General features: G+C 37.4%; 1 protein-coding gene across 2 annotated transcripts in view; it reads right to left on the bottom strand.

The window, feature by feature from the left end:
- Positions 1-18414, bottom strand: part of LOC585777 (72 kDa type IV collagenase) — a 37979-nt gene extending 19565 nt beyond the window's left edge. The window contains exons 1-2 of one of the 2 annotated variants that reach the window (XM_785589.5): positions 17721-18414; positions 1183-1454 (exon numbers count right to left, since the gene is read on the bottom strand). In XM_785589.5, coding sequence (XP_790682.2) covers positions 1183-1454; positions 17721-17891 — 443 coding nt within the window. In that variant the 5' untranslated portion in view covers positions 17892-18414. Of the gene's footprint in view, positions 1-1182; positions 1455-3049; positions 3137-17720 lie in introns of those variants that run through there. The other variant, XM_030992322.1, reaches the window with a different exon arrangement.
- Between the last annotated feature and the right edge of the window lie 1609 nt (positions 18415-20023).

Raw genomic sequence — 20023 nt, 5'->3', positions numbered from 1 at the left:
CTGGATAGATATTGAGAATGCACTTCAACATTGAACATTTGGGCATATATTTCTGCTGTTTTGCGAATTTAGGTTAAAGTATTGCCATCTAAACCTCTGAAGGCAATATTAAAACAATATTGAATCGATATTTTGCACCCAAAACCCTTTAACCGCAATTGTTACCACTACCGGTCTATATCTTTAATGTCTAATCGGTCAATGACGTTCCTCTGTGATTGGACAGGTGAATTAATTGTCTATATGGCGAAGTTGTCTGTCTGGGGCCGACTTTCAATGGCCACACCTTTCCCAGGCGTCTCTTTGAGGTTATTTAGAGAGACAAAAAACTGTAATATGGTCAGTGTATATCTCCGTTGCATGTACCAGCAGGTGTTTTCGTGTCGCGCTCCCAATCAGCTGAGGAAAAAACCCACCCGCAACGCTAAAGCGGAGATAACTGCCCTCTAGGACGACTATACCCCCTAGGGCAACCAACTTCTAGGACGACTACCCCCTAGGACAACTACCCTCGGACAACTACCTTCAGACAACTACCCTCGGACAACTACCCCCAGACAACTACCCCTAGGTCAACTATCCCCAGACAACTACCCCCTAGGATAGTTGTCCGGGGTCGACGGTTGTCTTGGAGGATGGTTGTCATAGGGGGTAGTTGTCTGGGGGTAGTTGTCCGGGGTAGTTGTTTGGGGTAGTTGTCAAGGGGGTAGTTGTCTGGGAGGAATTGTCCGAGGGTTAGTTGTCCTAGGGGGTAGATGTCCTAGAGGGTGGTTATCCAGGGGCAGGTGTCCTAGAACCGTCACCCTCACATGGTGCGCAAAAGACCGCACCAGTCGCTGATGCAAATAAATAATCGGTTTTACATGACATGTGTATGGTGTATGACACATGCTCCTGCGACAGTTGCTTCGCGGTCATTTCCTTAACTAACCGAATTCCTAACTTCCATCCTGGACCAAACACCACAAATAACCCTCATCCTAACTCTTAACCTAACCTATACCACATAACATATTTTTGGCGAAATAGAGCCAGGAGCAAGCCAATCGTCACATGAGTAAATGTCACCAAATTATAATGTGCATCGATCATGACATGTATCATGACTTTGTATGAGATTACATAGGAAAAGAAGCCCGTTTTTTCCTCTCATTTTCGTTGGCCACCTTTACTTGTACTTACTTATAAACTAACTCAGTCTTGTTCCACTTTGGTCCAAACCGCGTATGCAGAACAGCATCAGGGTCTCCTCCAGACATTTGTTTGATAGGATCCTTGAGACCACACCTTGGAGTCCTGACAGTGTCTAAAGTCTTCTTGTCCACCTGACCCATGGTACCTGACGGTGTGATGTCCATGAAAGACTGTAGGTCAGACACCGCATTCGAGATGGCAGTAGGACCCGGCGACTTCCCCAGGGGAACGGTGAGGTAGCCGAACTCGAACAGGTAATTCTGTATGGGATTCAAGACAATTGAATATTGAAACACTTAAACAAATATAAGCTTACTTTCAAGATGGACTTGTCACCCTCCATAACACGCAGCAACCCAAAATAGTGTAAAGTCGCTATTCTAATAACAAACAGACAAACAAACGAAACTAATAACACCATAACTAATTATCAGAGTGCTGGGGCTACTTGGAGCTACGGCCGTTGCTATAAGCACAATACTAAAGCATGAATGATTACAATTACAACGATTGGAAAATTTTTGTGGTGGTGGAGGGGGGGCTGGGCACTTTATCATCTTGTCGTTGTGGCTCAAGCCTGCAAGACGTTCCTTCCACTGGAAACGCACTTGATGAAGAATCAGAAAAAAGAAAGCTTCATTAAATTAACCAAAATTGTCTGCGTCGTAACATTAATAATAAAGAGTAAAATGCAGCGTATATATGTTATCATCGTTAAGGCAGCAACGTAAGCATCATATGACGCTTATACCATTTAGCGCTCTGTAGATTGGTATAACGCTTATACCATTTAGTGCTCTCTAGATTGGTATAACGCTTATACCATTTAGTGCCCTGTAGATTGGTATAACGCTTATACCATTTAGTGTAGATTGGTATAACGCTTATACCATTTAGTGCCCTTTAGATTGGTATAACGCTTATACCATTTAGTGCCCTGTTGTTTGGTATAACACTTATACCATTTAGTGCCCTTTAGATTGGTATAACGCTTATACCATTTAGTGCCCTGTAGGTTGGTATAACGCTTATACCATTTAGTGCCCTGTTGTTTGGTATAACGCTTATACCATTTAGTGCCCTTTAGATTGGTATAACGCTTATACCATTTAGTGCCCTGTAGGTTGGTATAACGCTTATACCATTTAGTGCCCTGTTGTTTGGTATAACGCTTATACCATTTAGTGCCCTTTAGATTGGTATAACGCTTATACCATTTAGTGCCCTGTAGGTTGGTATAACGCTTATACCATTTAGTGCCCTGTTGTTTGGTATAACACTTATACCATTTAGTGCTTAGTTGATAGATGTAACATTTATCTCAACCAATTAATGTTGCTATAGTAATAAGAGTCGTAAGTCTTGTAATTATCTTTTTTTGTTTGGATTTCTGAAATTATTATGCCCTTTGCTTTACTATGCTTATTTTTCAATACTGAATGTCTTGCTTTACAAATAAAAATAAAATTACCAAAACAAAATGATTGAAGGCCTGTTTTATTGTAACACATTAACAATTCATGTGTAATTTATGAATTTGATAATTTTGCAATTCATGAAATATTTTAATATTAGGCAGAACCCTCACTTAAAGGGTAATGATAAATTTGTAATTAATTCTAGCTACTGGTTTCTTTCACATAGCCTTGAAGAAAAGTAAAAGAGAAATCCAGAACCTGAAAACCAAACAATTTCGGTGTAAATCTGGATTTCTGCTGTCCAGATTGAAATAATTTGTTGATATTTGGGGCCCATCCAATCGAATGAAAATAAAAAGGGAAAGAAAGATGTATAAACAAAGGGATAAGTAATGAAAGGCAACGTGAAAAGAAGATCTCTAGTTCTAACCCCTCACCCGATGATCTTGATTTCCCGTCTTTCATCCATAATTTCGATGCCCCCACCCCAGTCCATTACACCATTAGGCCCTCCTTATAGCGGGACACCCCACTGCGCAGGAAAAAAAGAATGAGGAAGGGTTGTCCATACATGGTAGAAAATATAGAAGTGGTGTAATATATTTACATCATCATTAAATCTCCATGATCACCATGAAATCCTTTAAACTTCTCATTTAATTGTTCACGAACGAACTAATACGATGAAAATCTCTGCAGTAAAGCCTCAGAGATTCTGTATTTGAAATATGAGTTTCCAGAAGAGTGAGCTGTGAAAGTCAACACCATTGTCGAAATATGTGGGCGTCCTAAGATATACCGGTATATAAACAATAACATTATCCATAACGAGCGGGAGAAAAAGTACAGCGACCTTCATATTCACCAGCGCACTGTCAATCAGTGGGTTGGCTGTGGGAGTACAACCGACCTCGGTAACAATTAACAGTCTGATGAGTAAGAGCCCGATCATATTGTGAAAGGATGGCATGAGATAAATAGTAAGCCAATTAGGTTGTAGATATCTATCTATTGTAATGCTATTACGATGATAAGCGCCGGAATAGGCCTACTATACTACCATTCAACAAGTTTTCGTCATTGATTATTTGGGATTCCGGTATAGAGTCATCCAAAATAGTGAAAGATCCATCTTTTCCGATGAGCTGGTGCATTATTTTGGCTGGCCTATTCAGGGACTTTCCATCATCTTCCAACTGCGTCATCCACGTTTGAAGAAGAAAATGAGATAGAAAACATGACGCAACATATAAAAACCCCATCAATGAAACACAAATTATTACTAAGTTTTATTATGCTGTATAAATTCGAGATATCTACGACCACACACTATCATCCTAAGATCAATACAGTAAGAGGTTTGTAAAGGATACTTCATGAGAGTTTGAGTATATAATTTGTTTATATTTCCCCCAGTCGTTCCGCAAGACGTTTACAAATTATACTAAATCATGGATACAAAAACAGTATGAACAAACCTACTTCTCTCTCTCTCTCTCCCTCATCTGCATATCCATAGTCACTGACTCGTATTATGAAGTCAGGTTAACCTAAACTAAAGTGAGTTCAGTCAAAGCTGACTTAGACCACACATTAAGTCTATAAGGGTACGAGCTAGTGTGTCTTAAGTGAAATAAAATTAATTCATTACTCGTTCCCTTCTCCTCTTTCCTTTCTAAGACCTGTGTCATTTTTTGTTTTGGTTGTTGATATTTTTGTTTTGAAATGAAATAAATACGAATCTAGGGACTTCTACACAATTAGGTTAACACAAATTATTAAGTTAGCCATTTCACTTTGTTTAGATGGTCTGTAGTGCATGTACACATGAGATTGATTGAACAAAAATTGTGTTAAAATTGACCAAATGGATCAATTTGATTGGGTCTTACTTGTTTGAGAGTCTACTTAAAACGTACAGTTTAAGAGGCACGCACGATTCACACGTGAAGGGGGCTTGCCAACATGGCGGTTTCAGCGGTTACTATGCTCCACATGTTACACAAATTCACAGGCAATCATCCCAATTACGTTTTACAAATTCAGCAATTTCTTTGTGGTAGAGAAATTCATCTGGTTAAGTTAACATGTTTCTCAACTTATAAAATGAAGGGGAAAAAGTATATTTCCCTGTGGCTTTAAAGGTACTATGTCCCATTTGCAGGTCAACAAAAATGAAAAGGTTAAATTCCAATGGCATTTGAAAGACAATACTTATTTAGAACTTCCCTAAAAACAAAAGGGTTTGAAAATGGCTTTTTATGGGAAAATAACGACCATTAGTTGTCGAATCGACATAAGTGATTGCTATCACCTAAGTAATTGTCTGATTTTCTGACCCTTGTACCGAATGGTCGTCATTTTTGTGCTGCACAACAATTCAATAAGTTTAATTTTGGCCATTACAAGTAGTGGGTTATTGATGTTGACAAATGATTGTGTACCTGTTACAGCTCAGTTTATGTAGGTCTATGTTATTACCAAAGGAAAAAGAAAATGTCAGTCAGGCACTCAATAGTGTCTAATAGGGATCATTTGAATACTAGGACATTGCTAACGTTTAAATTTCACAGAAAGGACATAGGGCCTACATGACATTCATAATTCCTGCAAAATTCTACAGAATTTGATGTTGGTTGCATAAGGGACATAGTATCTTTAAAGGGGAAGTCCACCCTGATATTACGTTTGTTTCAATCGAAGCTGAACATTCGAGGAATAGGTCAGTGACGGTTTGAGCAAAATTTTGAAGTTGCGATCAATCAAACACAAATTGGGAAACTCTATGACGTACCTTGCGAGGGTCCCTGCCATTTCGTCTGTACTAAAAAAAAAACATTTAAAAACAAAATCAGAAATTTCTAATTTTCCGACAGAAACTGTTCGGTCACGCATCGGCCCTACATATAATTATTGCAATATGTTTGAATATAAATAAATCTTTTCCGTCATCAATAACTAAGAAAATGAAAGTTTATGAATTTTCTGTACAGAGCAATTTGGAATGGACCTCGCAAGATACGTCACAGCGTTGTCAATTTGTGGATGATAGAATAAAATTACAACAACAACAACAACAAAAATCTTCTTTTTTTTCCCCCGACGTCCGCACCCCGTTGACTTAAGCTCACGCACGCCAGCTATTCTCCACTCCTGACGACGGATAGTCAACATGTTCCAAACGTCGAGCCACTCATCTTTCTCCAAGCGCTATAGTTCTCCTTAGAACAAGCTAAGAAAGATAACAAACAGTCCTTCTCAGGACTACACCCCCCCCCCCTCAAGAAAGATTACCGAGTCAGAGTCCTTTTCAGGACTCCTCAACCCTCTCTCTCTCACACGGTGCACCCGCAAGCCTACTGTATACAAATCAATTTCTTATTCTTTATCGGATTTTGATCAAACTGTCACCGTTACATTTCTCTCGTTGTTCTGCTTCTTCTAAAACTAACCAATTATTAGGGGGCAAGATTATTTAGAGGAAAGTGGCAAAGTTGGTGTAAAGGTCACCGATTTACAATGTCAGCAAGGTGTTATGCTAGCTTTTTGACAGTACATAATTATGTTCCACCCACGAAAGTATATTATTTTCATGATTGCTATCGAAAAATTCTAGCTCTAATAACGTTTTCTGCAAATAGCACACTAATATTTGTCTTTCAGAAATAAAACCAAATCAATGACTAGTGTTATCGATTTAATAAAAACAAACAGAAGAGTGTCGATTAGATTGAAAGTAAGATGTAATTATGTTTGATCTGTTTCAAAACAGTCGAATTCTACTATTATTTCTGCAAAACTTCTTCTCAAATGATGCTCTTGCAGTGAACAAAACAAAGAAAAACACAAGAATGCAACCCAGGAACGAAGAGTAATATCGTTGTTCCACAAGGTTTTTTTAAAGCAGTCATAGAATGCATGTTTTACGGTTACTCATTTTTCCGAAGGTTCACTATTCCGAAGATTCGAATTTCCGAAGATGAAAATTTAAAAGGGCTCGTAATTCTGAAGGTTCATAATTAGAAGGAAAAAATAATATACAGCCCTGCATCAGTTTTCGAAGTAATGAATCTTCAAAATAGTGAATCATATTTCACTTCCGGAATTATGAACCTTCGGAAAAACGAGTGTCTCCTGTTTTTATAAATGCATTGACTTGTCACGGTGTTGAGAAATGTTGAAACCGTCAACACTTGACATTCAACCCCTTTTTTCCTTCTCTTTCTCTCTCTCTCTCTCTCTGTCTCTCTCTTCTTCATCTCATTATTGATATCAAAACAAAATAAAGATGGACTTCGATAATGGCATTTGATAACAAATGAAATATATAATCAGGAAGAACTCCATGATAATATAATTGATTGCTCAACAAATTAGACAGACGTAATATAAGATCGAGTTTTGGAGGCCACATTCAATCAATTAAAACGTGAATTTTCAAACAAGGTCAGTATTTTCTGACCTAAAGTTACGAAACAAACTAACCTTCTTGTGGTTTGCGATTAACGCGAAGGCTCCAATCAGTTATTATCACCACTCACAAAAAGCGTGGATAGATCATTAAGGTGGCAGAAGTCTTTTCATCGATCTCATTATATGCGAGGTTAAGTTTGGTACATTTTAAGGAATTTTCGAATGGTCACGTAAGCGATTTAACCTCGCCAGAAGAGAATTGGTAAGAAGGGCAGAATATGCTTGATTAAAATTCAATGAAGAACATTACATTGAGAGAGAGGGGGGCGTGTGTGTGTGTGTGTGTGTGTGTGTGTGTGTGTGTGAGAGAGAGAGAGAGAGCGAGAGAGCTAACAAAGGGAAAGAATGCAAGTTGTTAAAAGGTTACAAACATACGAATGTTTTGTTCCCCATTTTCTTTGAAAGTTAGTTGTAATGTTGTGTTATCCGTGATCAATCTAATGAAAAATAAACATAAATCGCAATTTATGTGCTTGGGACATGATCGATGATGAAATCAGCCAGGTGTCACAGCTCCGTGATGAAACGAACCCGCCTCTTATACCCTACTATCTTACATCACATCATATCTGTTTTATAATTATTATATCATAACATATTTCGCCTGTTTCATGTTATTCAAATTTACACGTCACATCTCAGTTTCGTATACTCTAAGCATGGACCTACTACTATACGCTCTAAGTCAAAACCATAATATCACATTATGATTTCGCCTTTTTCGTGCATTAATGACTAGTATGAGTACGTTTTCAATGAATTTAAAATTTTCACTGTGAACCAAAAAAGAGTACGTAACAAAACAAAACAAAAAAACCCCAAACACCAAGATCACATCCTGCACAATCCACACCTGACTCTACGGAGGCGTGAATCAAGGAAACAAGAGTAAATGTAAACCTTGGCTCAATGCTGGAACAGTTGACAGGTGAGATGTAAAGTACATGGCACACACTATTCCTAGAAAAAAAAACTGGTCTTGAACATCAGCTGTTAGGTGGTTAACAATATGTACCAGGTTGACGATAAACGTGACATAATTATAAGAGTGTTTTGAATGATTAAAGTTCGAATCGCACGACTGGCTATAAACTTTGAGGTTATCTAGGGACCGTGTGGACGCATTCGTGGTTAGGAAACTTTTCTCGAAGATATACCACGATTGTTTCCCCGACATGCACATGTAGTTTAAAATGTTGACCCTCGTTGTTTCGGTCCTGTTTGAATCTTCGTTTAAAACTTCGATATTTCGCAAAGAGTTCCGGCCGTGTGTGAACGTAACTTATGTCAGAATATGTACTCCGCTAAATGTGTCGATGATTGGCTTCGACGGAGACGGATAAAGCCCAGATATAGAAAACAAATCGAGGTTGCCCTTGCAATGGAATGTATCGTTTATTTTGCTTTGAATGTAACCTTTGGGAATTCACGTCTTCGTGAGTGCATGGGTATAAATCTAATCTTTGAAAGAAAATGGAATAGTTGGTCAATCTCTTTTGGAACCCACTATCATTTTTATTATCAAAACGTTAAGCCGGTGGAAGTATCCCCCATGTGCCTATGAAAATGGTGAATTAAAAGTAGTGTAATCTTCATTTTCTTCAACCTATATAATTATAACCAGAAAAGCACTGGAGTAGTGGAGAAAGGCATTTCCCTTTATCTTAACGGCTATGTTTTGAATGGAAAGTCCGTGTCATCAAAATGGCCAAGAAATTAATAATACCCAAATCTCGACCCACGTTATCGTCTAGCACAATATTAGGGGGTTCACAATACTGCGAAGGGAGAGAGAGAGAGAGGGGGGGGGGGGAGGGGGTCAGACCGAATTGCCCCGTCGAGCGACGCCCGTGATACAATTAGCTTGTGTATACTTTCTTCAGTCAAATAATATGATCCACACACATATTTTTCAAGCATGGATTGTTATACATTTCATGTTATTTCACTGTTGATATATTCTGTCATGTTTTGTGGAGTTGTAATATGACGTTGAAACCATCGGAACAAGTTCCATGCGTTTCACAGGATACCTGCAATGTCCCTTCTGACTTTTGGCCTCTTGTGTCTCCATTTACACCTTCAGCAACTCAAAATCTACGAATTCAGATCTATTGTGGGTTCATTTCGTCCGAATTCACGCCCCGCCTGGCCCGTTAAATAGCCCTATTTTGCACCTTCTTGCGATAAAGATAGACAAGGAGGCCATTTACTGACAAACCTCTTCCTAAACTGCATGAAATCACAACATATTTGTTTTTTTTCCTTCATTTTGTATTACCTTGCCAGGGGGGTTCCATGCCACCATACTCGTCAATTAGGAGTCTAGAAGCCGACTTATTGTGGTGGACCGAGTCGTAATTTCAATTGTTGTTTGTGGCTTCCCTCAAAGGACAGGAAGGCTTTCTATTTCTTCAGCGCATTTGCACAAATCACATACTTAAGGGTATAAGCACAGGCGTTGGAATGACGGAACGGGGAAAGTAAAAATGGTACGAAGAAGCCCAAGAGTGTTCACATTACTATGGCAAAAATTAATAGCGTGTAAGATTTCGAATCTATTTTGCGGGGTTGGAAGCAAATATTTAAATTCTATAAGGGTTAATCCAAATGCATTGCTTGGAAATCTAACATAATCTCAAAATGTTTGGAATTATAATAATTATTCCTTCGAACTGTAACATAAGACGTTTTACAAAGAGCGAGCAATGCTTTGATGATGACATTTCTCCTGATTTTCTAAGTTATTGACAGTTTTCTTATAGCTCCTATTATTCTAGTCCACTGCCTGGACTGCTCTCTATTCGTACGTATATTAGCGCGCCCGCTCACACAATTAGCTATAGCTAAACTATATCTACAGCAGAATTACGCACGAATACAAAGTTGGGTATAAGGTAAATAGGCTATTTTCGTAATGTAGTCAAAATTAACTAACGAATCTTTGTTAAGTGCCATGTTACCGATTATTTCATTCATCAATTACGATTTATTGTATTTCAATAGTCAGAATACGAATTGCATACATTACGTGTTGTTAGGTAGGACAAGCCATAATGTTTGTCCTACCTAGCAACAATTAATGTATGCAATTCACATTCTGACTATTGAAATACACTAATATTATTATTCATAACAGGTGAATGCAATGATTTGTAAGATTTATGCATGAAATTTGATTACATTACGAAAAAAAAGTCTATTCGCGGGGAACAGTGGGGTGGGGTGAGTGTGCGCGCGTTCTCAAAAGTAAAATATTAAAAGCGACCAGAATCTGGTCTACTAATACTATTACTGCTGTTTAATACTGTTAATACATAATAAAGAGCTCTTCGTTTTGATCTTGAAATCATGGTCATAAAGGGGGAGGTTGGAAACGAATAGAAGTGATGGAGAAAAGCAGAAGAAAGCGTCAATGCTAAGTAAACGTTATTACAGTAACACAAATTTCTGCTCTTAATTGAAGGTTAAATTATCAGGCAAATGCATTTTAAAGATGTAAAACAAAAAGCGATAAAAATAGACAACGGGTAATATCTCTAAAAATTCATCTATTAAAACATACGAGGACTGTGAGGCAGAAGACAATACAGCCACAAGTGCCCCATATATTATGTCACACCATGGTCATACCAATACTAGCTACACATGACTACCAATCTACATTAACGTTACCCATCCTTTCAAATCACAGCGCGTATTGCTCGAAAGTCGGATATGGTATATACTGGTACGGATAGTATAAATTATAAATGAAAGCCTTTATTATTCTTATTCAAAGAAAATATAACTACTGCATGTTTTTATCACAAACAGCTAGCAATTAGATAGATTCAATAAGAAGCCTACTTAGGAGTATAATGACTGATCGATTTTCCTGTCATTTCCCTCTCATCATTCTCCAAATAAGTCATGGTGCAGGGGCGATAGACAATAATTGTGTTTAACATTTTTGAGAGAGTTCGACCATTTTAAAGTACTGCACTTAGTAAAAGTAGAAATTAATGAATATGTCTGAAAAGATTTAAGGAAAGATAGAGCAGATATAGTTTCAAGCAAACCGAATATCGTTTGAGAAGGTGTAAATGGGAAATGAAAAGTTACGGTGTTTTCTACACGGTTTAACAAAATAATGAGAGATATCAAGATACTCGTATTTATTTACTTTTGATGATTTTGGGCGAGTAGTATAATTGCGTCATTGCCCCTCTAAATACGCCAAATTGTGACTTGGAGGAAAACATGTATGAAATCTTTTATTTTTCCATTGAATATTTTGTGTTTGGGCTTGCCGCTGTGAATGGGAGGCATATAATAACAAATGAAAAGTGGTTAACTACTGACTAGATGAAGATGTATATGTGGTCTACCCCCTAGATCAGAGGCGGATTAATAACCTTATAAAATGGGAGGGGGGATTCTAAAATATTTTGACAAGCATAAAGGGGATGGCTATGCCCCCCCCCCCTAATCCACTAGTGCTCCAGATTCCATGGTTAGTATTGATGATGTATGTCGATGTGGTCGACCCCCTAGAGTCAGCGGTTGGTGATGTCAAGGTAAGATATCTCATCGTCTTATGATCAAGATAAACATAACGTGACGTGTATCATGGTGTCACGCCTCCTGGATAGTGTAGGCCTCTAATGAAAGAGTACCAGTACTGCTAATAGGGTGCTCTGGTGTCATGGGGAAGCAGGCACTAGTTTAACACTGTGGATAACATACAAGGGAACAATGAAGGTGACCGAGTCAGAAGAATTTGTATTGTCATCTTTTCGCGCTCCTTTTCACGCTTCTTTCTATATTCCATTGTTTTTTGTGTCTTCGATTGAGGGGTGCATTAATGTCAAGATAAGCTGTTCCATCGTCTTATAATCAAGATAAACATGGCGTGAAATATATCATTGTATCACGCCCAGGACTGTGTAACATCGTATGAAGTTTGATGTATAGGTCTCCTACAATAAAATAAACATTAAGAATAGTGTAGGCTTAGAATATACATTTTCCTATGAAGATGTACTGATAAGTTTCATGAACCTATTTGTATATAGGGTGCTTTGGTTTCAAGCGGAAGGGGGCACTAGTCGAGCATTGTGGATAACATGTGAGGGAGCAAGGCGACTGAGTCAGGAGAAGGTGAGGGAGGGGTTGTATAATTTATTTTCTTTTCATTTTCCATTATTTTGCAATCTCTTTTATTTCTTTCTCTTTTTCCATTATTTTGCAATCTCTTTTATTTCTTTCTCTTTTTCCATTTTGTTTTTGCCATATTTCGCATATAATTTCTGTTTATATTGATCTGTTTTTGTTAAAGAATTCCTTCTCATTTCATTATTTTCCTAGTATTGAACGAGACTTTTAAAAATGTAAATTGAAGCCATCGCTCCAACACGTGTAAATCAATTACATGTGCTGTCAAACGTATTTCGTCACGTTTTATTTTGTGTTATAAAATTCCGCGTTGCAGTGTGCCAGTCCGGGATCACTCAACATGGATTATTTCATTAGTTGCAACTGTCGCTTGTCATACACCTGTTTTCAACCAAAGTCCTCGGCATTTTCATTTACACTTTTATTCTTGGACAAGACTCACATGATCTAATTTGCTGAATTTTGAAGCGGAATTTCACTCCAGGTGAATGTGTTGACAACGCCTGTTTGGGGATCAATTACATGTATTACGAAAGTATACTGTGACAGTATACCATATCCTAGAGAAATACAAGGCGTAATTGCTATCGTATACCCCTCCCTTCTCTCCCTTCTCTCTCTCTCTCTCTCTCTCTCTCTCTCTCTCTCTCTCTCTCTTGTTCGCGTGGTCTGATGCCAAATGTACTTGTACCAAGTGGCTCCTATATAACTATAATTATTATACCTATTTTCCCGGTATTTTCCAAGTAGTAAACCAAATATTTACTTCTACCAAGGGCTCCTATATAACTGATATTTCCAAGTAGTAAATCAGGTATCTACCATAATTATGAACTCGCAGTCTCCCACATCCAAACTATTTCTATATTTCAACCACGGTTAATAGGAGAACAGTATAAATACTGATGAGGCTACCCTGGGTAATTAGACATATTATTTGTATTATTATACTGATGCTGTTACTGACACTTTCTACCACGGCGTGTATGAACACAAGTGTAGTAACATTAGTTTCAAAGGCAAGATGTGATCATCTCCATGTACATAGGTTAAATAAGTACTGTATATTTTACACATGCATTAACATGCAATGTACTTTAATACATCACACAGTAGCCGCCCCCCCCCCCCCAATCCCTCGTTCAGTATTTTCACAATTATTTCTTCTTTGATATTGGCATTTCTGTCTTAGCATAATAGTAAATAATCATTAGTAATTTCCAGCCGAATGATCCTGATTTTACGATCAATCGAAACCATTATCATCATTAATCATCATTTTGTTTTAACTTTGGGAGGGGGATTATTACGATAAGATTTATTCATTCAAAATAATTGAGTTGTGTATATTGTGTACTCTATATGCTATGTTCCTTGTACGCATTATTTTGTTTTTGTTTTGTAGTATTCTTTATTGTATTCATTCAATACCATAAGACTTATTTCAAATAACGATACATAGCATATAGAGTACACAATATACACAACTCAATTATTTTATCGTTATTTGAAATAAGTCGTATGATACATGTATTGAATGAATACAATAAAGAATACTACCAACAAAAAAAATAATAATGCATACAAGGAAGAAAGCATACGAGTATCTAAGAAGGTAAGTAGAATTCCGGCTTCAGAACGATGTTGCATTGCGTTTAACATAATTGTTTTTCATAGCAGCTAACACTAACAGTTGTATATTGCCATTCAACGCATCCACGTTTACATGGAGACCGATCTGATCAGTGCAATACAGTTATTAATTTTGCACATTTGCAGGTCATTTGCTGTCATTCGGTGGGTGGGGGGGGGGGGCGTTTTACAGAGATATTAATGAAAATTTGATTAAATTTTTTCTCGTGTCTGTAATAATAACAATATTAATAAAAACGTTACTTATAAAGCGCTTACCACCGAAGTCTCTAAGCGCTATAACAAACAAAAATAGACTGATAAACAATTACACATTAAACAAAACAAAAAAGTGCAAATAAACCTACAAATTACAATACATGTACATCAAAGTGAACAGAGTTAATTAATCAGCGTAGGCAATGTGTCTTAAGACTAGTTTTGAATAGGTTAACAGTTTGACAGTTTTTGTAGGCGGCATTAATTAATTTAATCCAGGAACTAAACTTGAAGCAGTAATGTAATAATAATGAATAGCCGATTTAGCACATCTAAGTGGCGTAGCTAAACAAAAGTGAAATTAAAAGGGCCGAGGTTTGACCACTATTCATGATTATCAGACCAACGCTTTTAACACGCTAGATTCCACCTTTATAGTGATGGACATAACATGTTCAAAGTGTTGATGTACAATTTTGAGGAAATAGAAGGTCTCTCCTCAGCCCTTTTAAATGGAGATATGTCATTTTAGTTCACATCTACCATAGGAATAACCTGCTTAATTAAACAATCAGTGTACAAACACTACTAGTACGCGTTTCACTTCAGCAATCAAGCCTGTCTAATATTTAACAGGCCTATATAATCGCACCTGTCTCCATTTTGATCAACCAACTGTTTCTAAAGTGCCACTTTCCTCATTCCGCTTTAAAATGAATTTCATCACTGATAAATGTATATATATATTCAGGGGCGACGGAGTGACTTCCAAGGGTGGGGGGGGGGGCACCAACAAAAAAGGGCACTTTCTGGAGGGAAAAAAGGCACCTAAAAAGGAAAATCGGAAAGCTAAAATATACAATTTTTAAGATATTGGTATAATATACCCCTTCATTGTAATTACATTATCAGGAATGATTTCAATATTTGTTTCCTTTCATACATCATACAAGATATTGCTTAAATATTCATTGGCGAGCGAGCGATGAAAAATTGTAAGATTTGTGAGGTCGGTGTGCCAAAAATTTCATCTTATAATGAGGAAAAAACCCAATCCTGATGGGGTTATAAACACATTCTCATAACGGAAGACTGAAAAGACCTATGATAAGTTACATAATAATCTATAAAGGGGAAATTGCTCTTAGTCGCTTTAAAGTGACTCGGTAAACATGGTCTAACAGTAAATTCTCCCAACCATTTTTGAACTTTCCCAACCGTTTTTCCATGAAAATAACACATAAGACAGATTTTAAACAAAATCTTTCAACACTTAAATGTCTCTGAAATGGTATACGGTATAGTTACATTACTTTGTGACCATTAACATTCACCTAAAATGTAATTAAATTGTAATAATAATAATTTGGATTTATATAGCGCTTACCACGATATATCGCCTCTAAGCGCCTTACAAATATTATTACCCTGGTCATCGGATTCATTCACTCACAATGTGCATCATCTCCACTCCCTGAGGAGTATTTCTACCATATGGTCAACGTGAGGGCATAGGCAATTACTATCACAAATCGAAAAAGATAGTACACTTATTAGAAAAGAAAAGGATCACATGTCAAAGTACAAAGGGTATTGATCAGAGGTGAAAATGGGACACTTCTTAGTTCTTACACCAAAAATGAGGCACTCAGCAGGGATGAAAAAAGGCACTTAAAATGAGAATAGGAAATGGCCATTTGTCGACGGAAAAAGGGCACCCATCAAAATGTTGGGGCACTTATCTGAAGTGAAAAGGAGTAACTTCTCGTACCTGAAAAGTGTCATTTACCAGATATGAAAAGGGGCACTTATGAGAATGGAAAGGGACACTTAGGTGAAAAGGGGCCTCTATGAGAAGTGGAAGAAGCTTTTTTTTAATGGGGGCACTTATCATAAGGAAAAGGGGCACTTATTAGAAAGGAAAAGGGGCACATTATGAAAATAATAGGTGCGCTTATCTGAGTTAAGCATGGGTAGTTATTAAAAGGGAAAGGGTCACTTCTAACGAAGTAAAAGGGTCACCTCTCAGATTTGAATAGGGCAATTATCAGAAGTGAAGGGAGAACATAACAAAAGTGAAAAGGGGCACTTCTCGTTCCTAAAAAAGGCAATTATTAGAAAGGAATATGGACACTTATTGCCCCCTGCCCCTCCCGGGAGCGCCGCCTCTGTACATATTATACATGTATAGGTCTGGTATAAATACTAGAAAGGCTCCAGGAAAGTATAATTAGGCCACATTGGGGTCTCTTCCATTTTTGAATAATTGCTGATGTCAGTGTGTAAACCTATGTTAATTTCTTTTTTGCATTATCTCTACCCGGCTCCTCCGCATTAGCGCTCGATTAGCCTCTCCCTATGTGTTCATGGTATTCAAGATTGAAAATAAATTCGTCTTAGCTTCCATTTCTCATAGCTATCAGATAAGGCCGATGGAGGTTAATGAAACAGTTTTAATTGTAATGAAATTTCGTTTTAACAGTCAAAACAAGCCATTAGTATTGACCCTCAGCGTGAGACTGAGAGGATCTTCTCTGATCTGTGCATGCATGGTTGCTGATGCATGGTCCGATACACACTCATTCACTGCATCTTATCTTCTTGCTCATCTTGTGGTTTTTCTATTGAATATGACAAAAGCGGAACTTTGCTTGAAAGTGAATTTGACAGGATTCAGCCTGTGATTTCGGACAACTCGAGAACAAGCATTGTCATTATTGATTTTTTTTAGTTTCTGGAGTTTATACAGTAAAGGGTCCTGAGTTAGTTCATAATCACCTTCTTCAGCAATGTTTAGATAAATATCTAGGTCAGAGCAATTTACCAACTGACAAAATAGGACATTCAAATAATCACATTTCACCACTTCGTCGAATCGTAAACTTCCGTTTGCGCAAATTATATATGTTCATACATTTTCAGAAACACCCAGAAAGACTGCACAGGCACACTCAACCCTCAGTGGATAATAACAATGAAAAAGTTAATACTAAAATATCATCACTCGTAATGTATATCTTCACATTAGTCCTGATCGCATCCATATATGTCAATATTTCCCTTTCCAAAAATGAATCAAATCTGAGATAACTGTCACTGTGACAAAACATATCAGAACAAACTTCGGCAAGAGAGATCTATTTCACGTTTTGTATAAACATGTCCTACTCTTTTCTGCCACTGATATTGATAAACATGATAAGGAGCATATACACATACACGCTGTAAAGAGAAAGTATACACGAAAATAAAAAGCAATATCGTAATTATCAATATGATCACAATAGAATTCTAACACGGTCGCAATTAATTTCGAAAAATCAACTCGAATCGACTCAATTTCAATATCCGATTATACATCCTAAAAAAATTGGTCGTATTTTCTGAATTGATGCATATCCAATACATATATACCGAGCAGGGACATGCATGCCGAACACTGTTCATGATGTAAAGTCTACGTAAGAAAACTGCATGACAGTGGAAAATAAAACATACATGTAATATACAGATGAAGTCCTAGATTACTACCAAGTGAAAGTCATCTTCTCATCTGATGAATATAGTTATCACAAATAAAATCCTTTTAGAAGGATGGAGGTTTTAAGCAGGTAATAACAATCTTACCATCGTTTCTATGAACGCTGCTCGAGGGCTCTCTGAGATGGAGGGATCTATGGGGAACATGGAAACAGAAGTAACCCCTGTGGTAAACAATGAAACCTCCAACAAAATCACGGTGAGCAGTGACCCAAAACAGCTCATAACTCCCCAACTTTGATCCAGTCCACAAGCCATGACTACTCTCCTCAATACACACACACACTCGACAAAGCCTAATGAAGTACAGGACGGTATTCCGCAAGCGAGGGTAATATTCGCTGATTTGTGGAAGAGGAGTTTTCGTTTGAAATATCAGAACCGATAAGTCAACGCCGCAGACGACAAGATACGGCCACCGCTTTCCCGCCGGATTTTGTTAACATCACACCCAAAACGTTCTCAGAGATTTGGAGCTAGGGGAACGACGTCCGCCTCTAGTAACTTACTATAAGGAAGGCTTGCAAGTTTTTTGTACATGTATTTATAAATCCTGGAGTCTCGTGAAATCGAGTGTAGATGTGTCATCGTTTAGCCTCCGTAAAAGAATGCTGATTGGCACTGCCATTCTCGTGCGCCTGTTGAGTTTGAGCTCTCGTATTCGATGAAAGTTTCTCTTCCGCACGGTAGTATTTAGTGCCAGTGGTGCTCTTGCCACAGGTAATGCACGGTATGATTAATTATAGGTACTTTTAGATTTGCACCGCGACAACGTGGGCGTCACACGTAGCAGTCCACGCAAATCTAAAAGTCCCTATTTTCGACGGCTCAATGAACAATCTATAGTAATAGCTAATTATGCAGTTCAACATGCTATTAATAAGTTCTTAAAACAATAGCTCGAGTAAAGTCTAATAATATAGATAGAATCGAGAACGATCTGTCTAATGATATCTTGTGAGAACTTCTTTGAATGTGATTTGAATGTGATTATGTGAACATCATTTCATTAACCAACCGATCGATCATTCCATTTCCCATATCTCGTGTATTATTGTTCCCGGACGTTACGTATTCCTTGTAACAAAACAAAAATCTTCGATGTTTTCAATTACACCGAAATGGTCTCCCTCCCCCCCCCCCCTCTCTCTCTCTCTCTCTCTCTCTCTCTCTCTTTCTCTCTCTCTCTCTCTAGTATTTTTTTTTTTACTCACAATGTAATTCTAATCAGTATGACATTAATGTTTTGAACAAGCAAATAACGAAATAAGAAGATGGCGCTTTCATCGACTAGTTCACGGGAGTTCATAGTATGAAGTTCGTTACATTAGTGTGCATAAATCATAAAAATGAAGTGAAAATGTGTGATTGTTGTCCAAAAATGGATAAACTGAAAATAGTTTAATATTTCAATACAATTATGAATGGAGTTGCAGTTGCGTGTTATATTTCCCGTATTATTTGAACGATATACTGCATTATTTTACAAAGTCATACAAAGGGAGCTACTCTGATCTATTCTGTGCATGACAACGAAACACACGTCCTTACTCCGCTTTTAGCACGAATTGAAAACCTTCGGCATTCGGCATACTAGTTAGTACTTTCATCAGTGTGTTTAGATTCAGACAAGTCGTTTTCATCCGAAATGTCAACATTTTGACCCCGATCATACACAAGAAAATAAATCTTCCGCGCGCAGGGCAACTTTAAAGGTATAGTCATTGATTTTCGTATATTATGTACTAAATAAGAAGGTTGAGTTCTACGACTCTGAGAGAGGTGAACAAATATTTGTAAGCTTTTTCTTTATTTTTGTGTGAGTGTGTATAAGAGCATCATAGAAGAAAAAAAAATCCACTATAAACGATTGCTCTTCCATTGCCCTCATATTCGAAATATTACATCTATAACAGCTAAAAGTTGTGGTCCACATCTTTCATGCCACATGTTTGTGTAGGCCCATACACAATTCTATGTTCAGTGTATGTGGCGCTTCCAATTTCCAAAACCTCACAGTTTTCACAATACTTCTGTGCTACATTATTTTTCAACCTTTCCAATCCACATAGTTTCTTTCATATTGCAATCGCACGACCAGAAATCTTTATTTTTAAACAGTCAGACATTTATATCGAGCATTATCATTAAAATATCAGACGTATCAATGAGTTGAGGGATAGACTTCGCCTAATATAGATTTCAAAGTTTTTGGCAGAAATGACCTGTTCGTTTTCTTTAGCTCTATACATTATAATCATACTATATCACCTGCTTCTGGATTCTGAACCGAATAGAGTATAATGTTGAGATGTTTATTGGTGTAAATAGCACAGCAGGAGTTTCATCCAAAGACAAGATACATTTTTACAGAAGTATTCACGAATTAT

Source organism: Strongylocentrotus purpuratus, unplaced genomic scaffold (genome assembly GCF_000002235.5).
Source record: "Strongylocentrotus purpuratus isolate Spur 01 unplaced genomic scaffold, Spur_5.0 spur5_scaffold_2, whole genome shotgun sequence".
Lineage (NCBI taxonomy): Eukaryota > Metazoa > Echinodermata > Echinoidea > Camarodonta > Strongylocentrotidae > Strongylocentrotus > Strongylocentrotus purpuratus.
Note: the sequence above shows the minus strand (reverse complement) of the source record. Positions and strands in the feature narration are given on the sequence as shown.